General features: G+C 42.0%; 1 protein-coding gene across 5 annotated transcripts; it reads right to left on the bottom strand.

The window, feature by feature from the left end:
- Nucleotides 1-404: 404 nt before the first annotated feature.
- LOC125992025 (protein bicaudal D homolog 1) lies at nucleotides 405-14,413 on the bottom strand. 5 transcript variants are annotated; one of them, XM_068649659.1, is made up of 12 exons: nucleotides 14,035-14,408; nucleotides 13,250-13,786; nucleotides 8,477-8,689; nucleotides 8,155-8,310; nucleotides 7,495-7,799; nucleotides 7,236-7,404; nucleotides 6,312-6,788; nucleotides 5,776-5,954; nucleotides 5,265-5,658; nucleotides 4,966-5,160; nucleotides 4,620-4,771; nucleotides 405-2,694 (listed from the first exon to the last, which is right to left on the bottom strand). In XM_068649659.1, exons 2-12 carry the CDS (start codon nucleotides 13,472-13,474, stop codon nucleotides 1,773-1,775), a joined length of 3,387 nt encoding a protein of 1,128 aa, XP_068505760.1. In that variant the 5' UTR covers nucleotides 13,475-13,786; nucleotides 14,035-14,408; the 3' UTR covers nucleotides 405-1,772. The 5 variants fall into 5 exon arrangements, with proteins under 5 accessions (XP_068505760.1, XP_068505759.1, XP_068505761.1 ...); XM_068649658.1 differs by having other exon boundaries at nucleotides 13,912-14,408; XM_068649660.1 differs by having other exon boundaries at nucleotides 13,250-13,542; nucleotides 13,652-14,408.
- Between the last annotated feature and the right edge of the window lie 139 nt (nucleotides 14,414-14,552).

Below are 14,552 nucleotides of genomic sequence, written 5' to 3' on the forward strand. Positions count from 1 at the left end.
AAAGTAGGTTAACCAAACTTCCCAATATTAAAGTTTGAATCAATTGAATCATTTGTAAGGATAAATAAATAACATGTAATGCAAATTAAGTAAGTGTAACTTTGAACATCTTAAGTTTTAAACTTGTAAATGCTTGTATAATGTGAATTCACTTAGGTTAATTTTCTTGTGTCAAAACAATTGAATTGAATTATATGTTAATATTGATTGTATTTTTGATTAGGTTTAATCATTCGAGATGTCCATGAGATGTCCATCTTTCAATTAATAACAGCAAATAAAAAATGAAAACATAAAAACTGTCACACAGCAAAATGTGACTTTTTTTGCATTTGGAGAAATTGTAACAGAGAGGTGCTCTTTAAAAATTCCATTGATGGAAAGTAAAAAAAGCACATACTGTACACATTGTAAGCAGTTGTCTGTATTGTGAAAAGAACAATTCAAATATCTTTGGACATATACATTAGTGAAAGCAATCAAGGCCATACAAAATATTTCAGAATAATAGGCATCATCAGTGTAGCAACAGCAATATAGCCAAAAGTGCAAGTGTGAAAAATGAAAATAAAAGAGCAGACAAATAAATTCAACAGAAGATATGTTACAAATTATGAAATATGTAAATAACATTAAAAGGTGTCTGACGTTGGCTTCATCAATCATTGAATGCCACCAATATACGTTTAAATTTTTCCATACGTCAGATGGCTAAAGCTAACATTAGCTCTGGTGTCTATGTGCGTTACAATATGCTAATGCTAATAATATAATAATACATAACATAATTGCTTTGGAGATAAGTTTTTGCTGAACAATTTGCAGACAACCACGCGCTTCTCGACATTTCCATCTCTTTTTTTTAGGATAAACTTTCATGTCACCATCTTGTGCATGACTGGCTGTCATTGTGAAGGAAATTGATTCACTTGTATAGCTTGTCCTCTTTACTTTATTCAGTCCAGCAAAATTAATAAATACTGCAGTGAAAAAGCATGTCAGTGTTGGAAGTGATAAATACACTTCGATTAAACACAAAACCAGAAAAATCAAAATATACAAACTTAACAAAAATCAGAATAAAAGTCTAAACACTAATCATCAAATTTCCTCATCGAGTGGCTGTTGATTTTTTTATTTATTTAACTGCAAATTTGATTGAGCGTATATGAGGGGTGGGATGGGGGCTTGCTTTTTGACACTTTTAGAAATATTTTTACACATTTCTCACTAAGAATAAAATCATCTTGGTTAATATATAGACAACTGAAAGGATTTCCACATTCAAGTGTGTTGACTGGATTAACCAACTTCGTCACAGACAGCACACTTTAGTCCTTTACTTCAAAGTGTAAAAACACTTGCAGATGACCATTTGCGACTACAGAATGTGAGTTTCAATATAGTTTCATACAGAGTGGATAGCACACTGATAAAGGCTATGTCCAGTGAATATTTGCTTTTAACAAATCTTGCATGTGAGTTGTCAATTGAAAATGCTAAAAAAGTCTGTTAATGTCCCCGTTTCGACTAATGAGCCGTCACAGAAAGAAATGGAAGGCAGGGCCACTTGTGCTCCTGATATCAACTCCCTGAGAGATGTCACAAAATATTCCAAATCCATTGGCCAAAGTGTAGGCACAGGAAAATAGAAAACGAGAAAAGGGACGCCACATGTTTTCCTCCTCTTTGTGAACTCACACAACTCAGGTAACAGAAAAAGAGAACTTAAGCAAGTTTTAGTTTCAACAAGGAGGAACAAAAATGTAGGGTCAGTGTCTGGGTCGGTAGGAACTGTAATATCTGGGGTAGAGAGGAGTATAGTGGCTAGAGTGGCTGTATGATGTCGTGCCGGAAGGGCTGTAGTAGGTGGGTGAATAACTGTGGGAGGAAGACGGAGAGTGGGAAGAAGAGTAATGAGAGGACGATGAGGGAATGTGATGCACCGAGGTACCCGTCAGCCTGGACAACGGACGAGTCCGGGGTAATGGGCTCCACAAAGAGCGTTTGAGGCCCAATAATGGGGATCGATAGGGAGACGAAGGGACAGAGCCTGCTTGGTTAGGTCTGCTTGTTGTCATGGTAGTGGTTTGAGTATCTGGGGTGACATGTCTTGAAGGAGTCGCGCTACGGGAGAAAGGAGATGTAATTCGGAAACTATGGGAATCAACGACAAGCGTTCGCATTCCAAGGGTCCACCGTGACTGAGTAAGCCTTTGAGGGGTTGAGGACGGGGTTGACACCTCCAGTGACGGGGGACTTTCTACCATCAGAGTTTCGACTGTCGAGGCGATCGCTGGTGACGATGGGCTGCGGCAGGCTATGTGTGATATAGGGGATGTCAGAGTTAAGGATGAGTCTGTAGCAGTAGAAACAAGTGATGTTGGACTATTAAGGCAGGAAGGGGAGGGGCAACTGGGGACCAAGTTTGAACCAGAGCCCTGCACCAAATCCGAGGCTGAAGCTGAGGTTGCTAGACTTACTTTGGGGGTGCTGTTCTTCCTGCGGGTCACCCTGCTCCCACGGTTATGGTGTGTTTGCTCTTGATCGAATGCCAAGTCCTCAAGACGCTGGGTGAGGGCCAATTTTTGTTGAATGGCCATTTGCAGGAGATAGTTCAATGTCTTCTTTTCATCCTCAGCTGCGGCCAGCTGTCTTTGCATCTCATCCAGTTGGGTCACATACTCATCGCACCTAAGGGATAAAAAGATTAGGCTCAAACCATGTAATTAACAAAAAGCAAGAGGATATGATATGAGGTGGATACAACAACAAAATTCTCATGAAGCTGGTTAATCACTGCCAACATGTTAAATAATTGTGTCCTGTAACTATTGGACCTGTAGCGTAGGTTTCTAGCCAATACAGTATGAAGCCTGTTTGACCCCTTTAGGCCACTATACCTCTGTGAGTTAGCAAAAATATAGTCAATTTCTTTATGTATACTAGTCAAAATGGGCGTGTGGCCAATATGAGTGAGCTCCATCGCAAGGTTGAATGCAACTTTTGAGACACTTTGCAAGTTTCACGTGGAGAATTTGATTGCTCGCCTTGGAGAATTAATCGAGAATTGATTCCCAATGAGAGCTCCAGCAAAAGATTCAAGGCTGACAGAATATATTCTCAGGCTATTCCTCAAAATATTATCTTGGACCCCTATCTGCTGGATTTTGATGCTGCCGGACATTTGATTATCCTGTGCTTTGTGTCACTGTTCAGGTCTGTATAGCACAGGTATAGGCAAACTACGGCCCGCGGGCCACATCCGGCCCACGGGACCGTTTAATCCGGCCCGCCAACCCTAAATAAATTGTATTATTAAACATTTTTTTCGGTCATTTTGCCTGCAATGACTGCGTTTCCCCAGTAGATGGGGAACCACTCGCCTGCGCATTTACTACCGGAAGCCGTGTCAGAAAGCTCGGTGCACACTCACAAGTGCGTGTACGTACTCAGTAGTACGGAAATGGCGCACTCGCGCTCTATTTGTATCAGTGCCGAATTTAGAGCGTGGGCTGTGACGACAGCATTCTTGTAATTTGCGCGCCGAGCTTTCGGATACAGTTTTACGCTAAAGCCACCCACAAACCTTCCCCTAGAATCCTTCCATTAAAATGAGTCGTCCAAGGAAAAGCAAGGTGGACACTGAGTGCCGAGTGTTTAAAAAGAGTGGCCAATTTGGCTCGACGTACGCGACGTGACGTTCAGCCACATGAACATCAACATCAACCCGTCAAGGATCTAGGTAAACGGACCAACACCTGGGATCTCTCCTAAGAATTGCCACAACAAATTTTACTCCAGACTATGACACACGAGCAAAAAAGGGAGACCAACAACACTGTTCCCACTGAAAATGAAGGGGAGGCTTTCAAGTTTGTTGTAAAAATATGCATTTTGAATATGATCTGTACAAATAGCAGGGATTGAAACTAGCGACCATTCTCATTTTCAAACAATGCAGGATCCTCAAGGACATTGATGCACCACCTGTTTGTGACTAATCTTAACCTGTAAAGTTCTTAAGGCTTACTTTAAGGAAGTGTTTCCCGTTTCCTCACCTCTGTTACCAGGTGTTTATGAGTTAAAACTCTGCTCTGATTTTCAGATACCCCTCACCGTGTTGCCGTTTTGATTACTTTATTTGGATGTATGCTTTCACCGATTCTTCAATATGATATATTTGGTCAGAATGTTTGCCGTTTGATGTGATCTCATAAAATAAACATCTTTCATTAATCTGACCTGCAGGCACTGAAGTGATGGAGACTGTTATTCATAATAACAGTGTCGTATTTTATGAGAATCACTGATAGCAGTTTTTCAGGGATTTTTTTTTTTTTAATGCTGTTAATAAATGCATTTGTTTTCAAAAAACCTTTTTTGAATATCCATGCTTTACTACCTACTAAAGGCCAAAACCTTTTATGCAATGACCTTTACAGGTCGTTTATATTATTTCACACAAACACTACATCCATCTGCTCCTGGTTCGGCCCCCCGGTCAAAATTTAGAACCCAATTCTAAAAGTCAAAAAGTTTGCCCACCCCTGGTATAGCAACTCGACAATGTGGTTTGGCGTCTGAATTTTTTTCATTGCTTGCATCTGCTCACTGACCTGGTGGCAAACATTGCTCGTACAGAGGAGAAAGTGGCCGCATCCTCTTTTAAGGCCTTCAACTCGTTCCTTAGCTTTGTCATTGTGTCGGTCACCATTGACTTCTCTGCCTCGTACTTGCTCTTCAGGTTAGTAAGAGCCCCCTCTGCTGTCTGTGAAAAACACACACAGATACACATCACCCGAAACATCAGCAAATTTTAAAAATAATTGCTTAGGGTCGTGATCAGAAAAGGCTACTAGCTAAAACAAGGGAAATGTAACATCTGGTTTGAATCCTTGCAGTGTTTGTCCCATGACGTCTTTGTCTCATGCTCCCACTTATTGTGCTAACCCTAACCCCCACCTGTTTGTTAGCTTTGAGGACCAGCCGGAGAGTGGCTATCTGCTCTCTCTTGGTGCTGAGCAGAGACTTCAGCTTCAGGATCTCCTCCAAACAGCTTTCTTTGTCCTTGTCAAGCAAAGGAGCCAGTTCCCTTGCTGCAGATCTCTGCCTGGACAGCTGAAGAGCCCGATCTACTGCTCTCTGCAGGTGCTTTACCTGAGAATCAAGTTTGAAATGTTTTAGAAATAAATCGAATCCGGTGAAGGAAACAAGTACAGAGTAGTAGCAATGAAAATAAAGATATGTAAAGTCAACTTTACTTGGTCTCGGATGATGGCGTTGAGGTTGTAGATGTTCAAGGGCTCTCTGCGTAGCTCACCAGCTGGCTCCAAGGCGGGCGATGAGGACGATGAGGACGATGATGAGGCACTGATGCTAGGTGACCGGGTCGGAGGACTGTAGGAAGTCAGGCTTTGCTCCGATTGACCCCGAATAAGCTCCTTGTCCCCCTCTTTACTGTCTTTTCCTCTATCCATACCGGATAGCGGTTCTTTGGACGGAGACTCGGAGGGACTTCGGGACTCCCCGGAAGTTGAGGTTGTGGAAGTAGCGGTGGCCAGTCTCCTGGCAAGGCGTGGCGTGAGGAGAACTTTACTGTTGTCAGCAGACATGGCTTTGAGAGTTGCGGACAGGCCCCTGAGCCCCCTGCCCTGTCTAGAAGAGAAAATAGAGATGCTCAGAAGTTTCAAGTCGAGTTAAAGGTCGTTTGTACACCAGAGCTTTATCATTTGCCGGAATGGCTGATACATGCACCTAAAACCAGCGTAAGACCTGTAGTAGTCCAGCATGACACGGTTGGGTGTGTCGTTGTTGCACAGACAGACGTGATGGTAGAGCTGGGCAAGCTCCTCACTCAGCATCACCAGTTCATCCTGAGCAGCATTCAAAGCCCCTTGGCTCTCACCGGCTGCCAACTGAGCCGCCTGCAACTCAGCCTCCAATCTAGAAATCTGACATGGGACATCTCAGTCATTCCAGAATAACCCAAGAGCACTTTAGGTTGAGGGTACAAACTAATGGACAAATGTTTTCCTGTATGGTTTTCTGATACACAGCTGAATTTATTGTTCCGTTAATCACAGCAAGTCATCCAGGTCCTCGACAGCAGAGCAGCCCCAAACCACGACAGTGTTTGATTGTTGCCAGAATGTTGTTGAATGTTGTTGTTACAAAGGATGTGTCCACTAGAGGTTTTTTTTTGTTGGTCAAATTACACGACGATTTGAGACACAAGATCTATTAGCTGTCAAATGTAAATATATTTGTGGATTTATGGTAATACAAAAAGACAGAGAATATAAGCTTACCTTCTCTTTCCCCTCGTGGCAGCTCTTTTCAAATGCTGTTACCTTCCTCTCCAGTCTCTGTTGCAGAGCATTTCCTCTTGGCTTCTCATGTGCTTCCCCACACTGAGCCAACCTGTCCCGCAGGGCTTTCACTTCCGACTTGAGCTCAACCACCTCGGTCACAGCCACCTGGCATTTGCATTGCAAGATCTCCAAACCTGGTGACTGGTTTGAAAATACTGGACTTTTACACACTGTGCCATGCTCATCCTCATTTTCGTCTTTGGTTTTCTCATGGTCAAGTCCCGTAAGGTCTTCGGGGTTGAGCAGAGAATCAAAACTGGTCTGGGCCCCTTGCTGTCCACGGCATAGGGCGGTGACCTTTTGGCTAAGGCGGAGGGTCTTCTCGTGTTGTTCAGACAGAGCACCCTGGGTGTTTTTGAGCTGCATCTGGGATTCATGCAAACTGTCTATGAGTGCTACTTTCTCACGTTCCACCTGAAAGGAGCAGAAGTTATCATATTTTTAAGATGCAAAACCTGAAGGGCGATTTGGAATGAAAGTCTATCAGCCTGGGGAATGAGCAATAAAAGCAAACACTCTGCTGGACTGTAGTCGATGGCACACTTGGATGGGAAATAAATAAGACTTTATCTGGTACACGGTGGTTTGAAATGTACGGTATACTAATATGGGGAATTATATGTTGGAATAAAAGAGGACAATGAATATCTGTGGCTCAGAGACTGAAGTGTGCACAGTGGGAATGTTGTCCGTCAGCATCGTTTTAGACTAAATTATTCTCGAGGGTTTGGCTTCAAATAGGATTCAAACGTTCTGTTATGAATTTAACAGATGTTGAAATAATCTCATGCGTCATTATAAGGCTCACAATGAAGAGGATGACGAGTCGGTTCTACAAAAAGAAACTTTAAAGGATCTCACAATTAACAGCTGTTGCTTGAGCTTCTGAACCTCTGTCAGGTTCATCTCGCTGAAGAGGTCTGACGTTGCCACACCTTCGGTTTTACGACTCCGACATTCTCTGTTAGCACCAGCCACCGTCGCTGAAGCTGTTGCCATTTGTGTTGCACCTTGGACATGGCCATTACATCTGTAGGTTCAGAATAAAACTCTGTTGGTAAGGCTCTTGACATGCATCTTATAGAGGTTGGACTTTTCAGAGGTTCTGTTATACTAATACCTTAACGGATCTTCTGCAGTTGGCGAGAGCAAAGTTGTAGGCGTAGCTGTGCCGCTGGGTGGTGCCGACGTGAACGTCAGGTGTGCGCTGCCCGTGTACGCCACATCACACATGCTCAGATGATGAACCAGCTCTCTGCGCATGTGATTCTTCTGCTCACGCTCGCTCTTCAGCGACTCCAGTGCTTCCTCCAGATGGGAGTCAGAGATGTCCTTCAAACGCAGCGCATCCTGCAACTGGCTGTCAAGAACATCTGTCTCTTCTTCCAAAACCTTGATTTCATGTTTTAAACCTTCATATTCCACCTGAATCATAAATCGAGGTAAAAATCAATTAGTTTGATTTGCTACAAATAAATGAGTCACAGTTAGATTATCAAAATTCCAAATCTCTGCATGTTCTCCTTGTACTTGTGTCGGTTTACTCCCAAATCCTAAAACATGTGTCTTAGGTAATTTGAAAACTATACATTTCTCAATGTTATGGATAACATTTGCTCCAAGTCCAAGCTACACTCCACTACACCCAAAAAGGGGGAGGGGGGAGGTGACAGAACATCTGAGTAGGTCAGTAGTTATTTAAAAATCACCCCATGGGATTTTTAAGTTTCCAAATCATTTGTTGTTGTGTTGCAGTCATGATCCACGTACAAATCTGTACCTGATTCTGTTTGAGGGTTGAAACCAGTTTCTGCAGAGAAATGTTTTCCTCTTCCAGCTCTGTGTAGTCCTGAATCAACCTTGCCTCTCGAAACTTGTACTCCCCGATCTCTTCTCGCACGCGGCTACGCTGTAGCTCCAACATTTCATTACTCTGCTGAGACAAAGCAAGAAGAAAGAAAGGCCACTTTTGTATTACAGTCTTCTGATTCAATTTATTCGTGTGCTTAGAACTACAGCTTTTGGCTTGAGTATCCAATTGGATTTAAATCCATGTGTTTTCTTGTTCTGAGTCACTCTATATGCATGATTCTGCACTTTACCTCTCGCAACTCCTGTAGCAGGCAGCTCAGATGGTCATTGTCGGCTTGTGCATTGGCCGCAGTGGCCTGGCTGTGCTTGACCTCGGCCTGAAGCTCCAAGAGCCGGCCCATGTAGTAAGCTTCCTTGGTAGCAGACTCCTGCAGCAGTGTCTCCTCGTTGGTCTCGCCATCCTCGGCCACCTTACGCTGGGTGGAGTAGGCCTGACCAAATGCCTGGGTGGAGCGAGAGAGTATAAAGCACGAGTTGTTCGGATCATTTGACACATGGTACCGATGTGTTCGGCCATCCGCTGACGGGGGGGTGCTACCGGTGTGTTCGGCCATCCGCGGACGGGGAGGGGTGGTGCTACCGGTGTGTTTGGCCATCCGCGGACGAGGGGTTGCTGCTGGTGTGTTCGGCCATCCGCGGACGGGGGGGCGGGGGGCGGGGGGCGTGTCCGGGGCGGGGCGGAGGCGGCCGGGGGCGGGGCAATGACATACCAGCTCTGCCGAACCTCTGAAGCCGACTCACCGAACGTTTGATCGAACCCAGGTTAAGAACCACTGGTCTAGACATTACACCCATTCACAATGCTAGATGGCGTCAGATATCTTTAAAGCGAATGCTGAACTTAACTCCCCAGGCCAAAGCGAACCCCTGTCACGAAGAATAAAAATAAAAATAGCGGTAGCACGAAGAAGGAAAATAAAAAATAGTGGTAAGAAAGAAAAGAGAAGAAAATAAGAGAAGAGATAACAAAAAATGGAAAAACCAGAAGCCATTCATTTACAAATGTGATTGCACTTTAGTTTACATATTTAAATGTTCAGATATTCAGGTAAGATGTGATAGACATTTTTTGCATGATTTGAATGAGGCAAAATAACATGCTTTTTCTCTTAAATATATTGTTATAATCATTTGCTTCAGATGTACTGTAATTATTTTCTGTATAAAAATTAAATTTGGTGTTCAAAAAGTCTTTTTTTCAAATTTAAGTCTTGAAAAAGAGGGGATCGTCTTATAATCAGGGTAGTCTTATATTTGGGTCAACACGGTATATTTGGAGAGTGGTGGTGTAATAGTGTAGCATAAATGAATGGATTGCCAATTAACTCATTCACTCCCATAGATGGCTATTGACGTTAAAGATCCATTTTAACTGAGCTGGCAGTGATTGAGTTAATAGCAACTCAAGTTTAACGACTGCATTAACCTCTAGCGCCTCTAGGGACACCACATCTGTTTTTTGATTATTTCATAAAGATAACAGATGAAACAGATGAAAAATATTTTTTAAATTTGATGGTTATTTACAATTAAACAACCATATGTTTTCATTTCCTTTTGTTTTGGGCTTCTTGTATTCTTGCTTCTTCTAGAACAACAAATCTAGTGGTAATTTGAGATTTTTTCACAGTACTTTGCCCAACCTTTGCCCAGTGCGCTAAATGAGGATTTAGAGCATAATCAATAATGAGTCTGTCTGGTATAAATCAATACTGTAATGTAATGAGTGTTGTTTTCTTTCTCCAGATCTTTAGCCTCGATCTTGTTCAAATGAATCTTAAAGGTGTTCCAATAGGTATTGTGTGTGATGTATTTGAGGTGAGTGAAGTGTTGATGAAAAATGCACCACGTAGTAGCATCAGTGTTAAAAGGTGAAGGAGTACTTGCTTTGTTACTTTTCTGTTACGTCACTGTCAATGACACCCCTCTCTGCTTGGTATGATGTCATTGGGGACTCTCGGTCAGATTTCTAGCAAGGTTTTAGGACAATATAGGCTTAATTTTGGTATTCTCAGTCAAATTCAAGTGCTACGGCCATTTGACTTGTCTTTATGAATGCTTTTGAGCTGGAACTTCCAGGTCTCTAGCTCTTTTGGTTATGAATAACACAGAGCCACAGAGCAGAAGCAGTCAAGAGCAGACTAACTGCCTGAAAAATGCATGTGTGGAAATGCGCCTGCCCCGGCACACACTCACAATATCATACGCACGTGTGGAAGCGTCGTCATGAATTATTTATAACGATGAGGTCATAATAATTTCATCAGGGATTTTGAATGTTCAATGTCGTTATTTATATAATGTGGATTTTATATCAAACTTCAGATTTCTGTTAAACTATAGACAATTTTAATGAAACATCTTCTGATGTTGCTGAACTGAAATCTGAATCTGAAATGAAAACGCGTAATAAGTTTACGTCAGTCCTAGTAGTCTTGCTCTATGACTCCTATAGCAGATCGGTTAGATCTCGGGTTGCCACATGATCTCATGGAGTTATTAAATTAATGCCATGTTGAAACACAAAAAAGCAATTTGGCCCAAATTTTATCTAGATCTGTCTGGGTGTATTTTGGAGGCACTGTAACTGCAACTACAAAAATGTGCCATTTTCATATGATTTGAAATCTAATAGTTGCTCCTGGCTGTACTCTACCGTAGGGCTGTCAAAATGAATTGATTAATAAAAATTAAAACCTCTTGTGTGATATTGTTTGAATATTATTTAGTTATTTTGTATCACTTAACAATACAAAATAAAGAAAAGTAAATGGGAAAAAATTGTTTTGAAATTCACTTTCGTGCAAATAAAATGTTATCCAATTATTTGATAAATTAATCGATAGAATAATTTATTCTAAAAATAATCGATAGTGATATTTGAATCTATCTATTTGAATCTATTCAAAATATAGATTCTTATAAAATTTGTATTCAGACATGATTCCTGATGACCCCGGACTTCCACGTATCTCCGCCACTGATGTTGATTAGCTGCTTAGCTGTCTTTATTGTAAATGAATTAAAGGTCCGCATGCTCAAAATTGTGGGATGGTCTCTTAGGGGAAAAGAGGAAGAAAAAAAATAATTTGATAGCACCCTGCCCCAAAGGTGGCGACCCACTGGGCATCTGCCCTGCATGCCAGATGACCAATCCAGTCTAGTACACATGTCTCTGCATCATCAATTTCCTGACATGCCATTTTTGTATTGTATCAAAACAAAATACAGGTGAATGAAATTATGAGGAATTTCATACATCAAAGGAAGCTCCAATATTTTCCCTTAATGAGTTTTGAATTGACGGATGAAAACAACATTGTTGTCTTGCTCATGTCAGGAGTAGTGTTGAGAACAATGGAGCAATGACAGTGAAACAAAAGTGAAACAAAAGGCCGGTGCCAAGGGAGTGGAATGAAGTATTTTTAAATCTGATTATCCCTCCTCTCTTCATCCATTTATTTTCCATTCTTCTGCCATAGTATGTCCCTTAGCACCAGTGCACACTTTATTTCTTTTTTAATACGTTGATAGAAAGGGAATAACGGCAGAATTTGTCAGATGTGCTCTTTTGGGAAGAGGAATTAACAAATTATCCGGCTCGGTGGCACACTGGGTAGCACGTCCGCCTCACAGTTAGGAGGGTGCGGGTTCGATCCCACCTCCGGCCCTCCCTGTGCGGAGTTTGCATGTTCTCCCCGAGCCCGCGTGGGTTTTCTCCGGGCACTCCGGTTTCCTCCCACATCCCAAAAACATGCTTGGTAGGCCGATTGATCACTCAAATTGTCCCTAGGTGTGAGTGCGTGTGCGAATGGTTGTTTGTCTCTGTGTGCCCTGCGATTGGCTGGCAACCGGTTCAGGGTGTCCCCCGCCTACTGCCCGATGACGGCTGGGATAGGCTCCAGCACGCCCGTGACCCCCGTGGGGACTTAGCGGTTCAGAAAATGGATGGATGGATGGATGAATTAACAAGTTACTGACTGAATCGCTTAAGGCTCAGATATAAAATCAATTTTGAAGATGTAATCTAAATAATCCCCTCCGCAATATAAAAAGAAAGTTTAATTTTGCAGGTGTTTAGAAAATATGATTTTAAACTTGAACCCCCATTGACGTCAAACATATTTTTTTTTTTTAAGTGGGCTGGAAATGAATGAGTGAGCAGAAGTTCAGGCACTCACTTAAATCTTATGTTTGGCTAACTTTACTCACACTTGAACACAAAATGCAAAATTAAACAGGAAGTAAGTCTGAGCTGTGGCATATGGCAGCTCTTGAGCAATTGTGCTCATTGTGTTTAACTCTTCTTCCAATTAATAAAGATTTGAAAAGTGCATTTGTGACCGTGGCTTTTCTTTGTCACATGTGAGGGCATTACAGTAAGTATATTGTAAAAGTCCCACAAGACAAATGGATGCATGCATTCTACATAGAAAACGTATTTGAACCATGTACAGTAATTTTTAGTTAATTTAAACCATTTGATTCTCCACCATTACAAATATACTGTATCCATCAAAATCGTTTTGAGGTCATTAGGCTTGATATCCTTTACTTGTCTTATTAGAAGTTTGTAGCAACCCCGTTGTGAGGTCAGCAGAATATTTTCGTGGAGCCCAGAATTCAAAGCAAATATGGTGCATCAGGAAAAAGATCATCTGGAAAAAGATCCCAACAAATGTAATTGCCTTGATGGCTGCTCGACTCAAGTCTTGTAATTATATAGTTTTTTTCTTATTAGTTTTCCCTCGGCTTTATCACTTGATACACTCTATCGGTTAATTTGCCAAAAACTGTAATTAAAAATAAATCGCAATTTTCAATCTGTTATCCAGGAGTAATATTTGAAGCTGATGAAGCAAATTGCCAGTCAGTGATGAGTTGACCTACATGACTCAAAGATATTTCATGAAAGTATGTAGAAACTTAAAATTATTCTCCTTTGTCCTATACCAATTCTTGACTTTTTCCAAGTAACAAAACCGTACCCCTGCTGAGCCCACCTCCTGCAGCTGTTCCAACTCCAGCCTCAGAGCCTCCTGATCGGCCTCGAGCTCGGCACACTGCTGCTTCAAGCTCTGGTTCTCCTCCAGAACGGCCAGCCCGCACTCCGCCGCCCGGATCTTCTCGCGGTTGGCCTCCGCCAGCTCCCGAGTCAGACGCTCCACCTCGGCCCGACACTGCTCCACCGTGTCTCCGCATCCTCCCGCTGCTCCACCGGCGGCCATCGCCCCTCTCCTCCCTCCCTGCGTCGGATGAGCGGAACTGCGCGTCCGCAGGAGGGAGACACAGCAGACTAGAAATCCACACCGCCACCCTTTGAGGATTAAGATGCTTCAAATCGATCGTAGAAAACAACCAAAAATCCACAAAGTGCTCTCATCCTCAACGCTAGATTGAGTCACCATGACGCTTCAAGTGATGCAGCCCTCATGATCCGCATCCGCGTCCACTCCCTCTGTTTTCTGCTTATTCACCAGGTTCCAGGCGCCATCTGTTCCCGCAGCCGAGAAGCAGGACATTCCCTTTGTTTGATCCAGCTGCAGATACAGGTTACAGGACTAGTTAGGACTAGAAGCACGCTGCCTATAATAACACCACACGCCCGTTTACATGGCATGAACGGCTGTAATAGATTTCAGAACAAATATGAAAGACTACTCACAGAATAAAAACAACTCACAAAAATACATTTAGAATGAGATTACTATTAATTAAAATAAAATAATGCAATTTGTAACAAAACAGCCCATATGTGAGGAAAATACATCAGAAGTAATCATATTACTCGCAGCAGCAGTAAATAGTGTGGAAGGAAAAATGATCCCTCCCCCAAAAAATTGGTTAAAAATTGGGTCAGTTAAAAAAAATAGTCGTATGAAATTGTTGCAGCTGTTCATAAATTCAAATTTAATGTAACGTGTTTCGTGAGCATCATAGTATCCAGCAGGGGGGCGAAAGACATCAACTCAAAAGCACTGGGAGAGGCCGCCTCAAAATCAAAATCATCCCGTTGGTGTCGTTAAAAAATAAAAAAAAATGTGACGTTGGATTCAAATATTTTAGAATTACTACAAAATACATACACAAATCATTAAATTGTGAGCCTATGGCAAAAAAGATATTTATATTAGAAATTATTATTATTTATTTTGTAAAAGCCAAATTAAATTTATAAAATTGATCAATTTGCATTAAGGTTCACTTTTGAGAGGGTCTAGTAACAGAATCGGCTGGGTCGTAAGTGATTTCATGGGCATGACTCGCCATTTACAATGTGTCAAGTCATACTATACACATAAACAA

This window comes from Syngnathus scovelli, chromosome 22 (genome assembly GCF_024217435.2).
Source record: "Syngnathus scovelli strain Florida chromosome 22, RoL_Ssco_1.2, whole genome shotgun sequence".
Classification (NCBI taxonomy): domain Eukaryota; kingdom Metazoa; phylum Chordata; class Actinopteri; order Syngnathiformes; family Syngnathidae; genus Syngnathus; species Syngnathus scovelli.

Bases quoted from the DNA above. Each gene is read 5' to 3' on its own strand.
- LOC125992025 (XM_068649659.1), bottom strand. From the start codon at position 13,474: ATGGCCGCCGGTGGAGCAGCGGGAGGATGCGGAGACACGGTGGAGCAG. The intron at 7,405-7,494 runs GTATTAGTATAA...CTGAACCTACAG, and splicing joins ACTGCAGAAGATCCGTTAAG to ATGTAATGGCCATGTCCAAG. The intron at 2,695-4,619 runs GTCAGTGAGCAG...TTTATCCCTTAG, and splicing joins CGAGCAATGTTTGCCACCAG to GTGCGATGAGTATGTGACCC.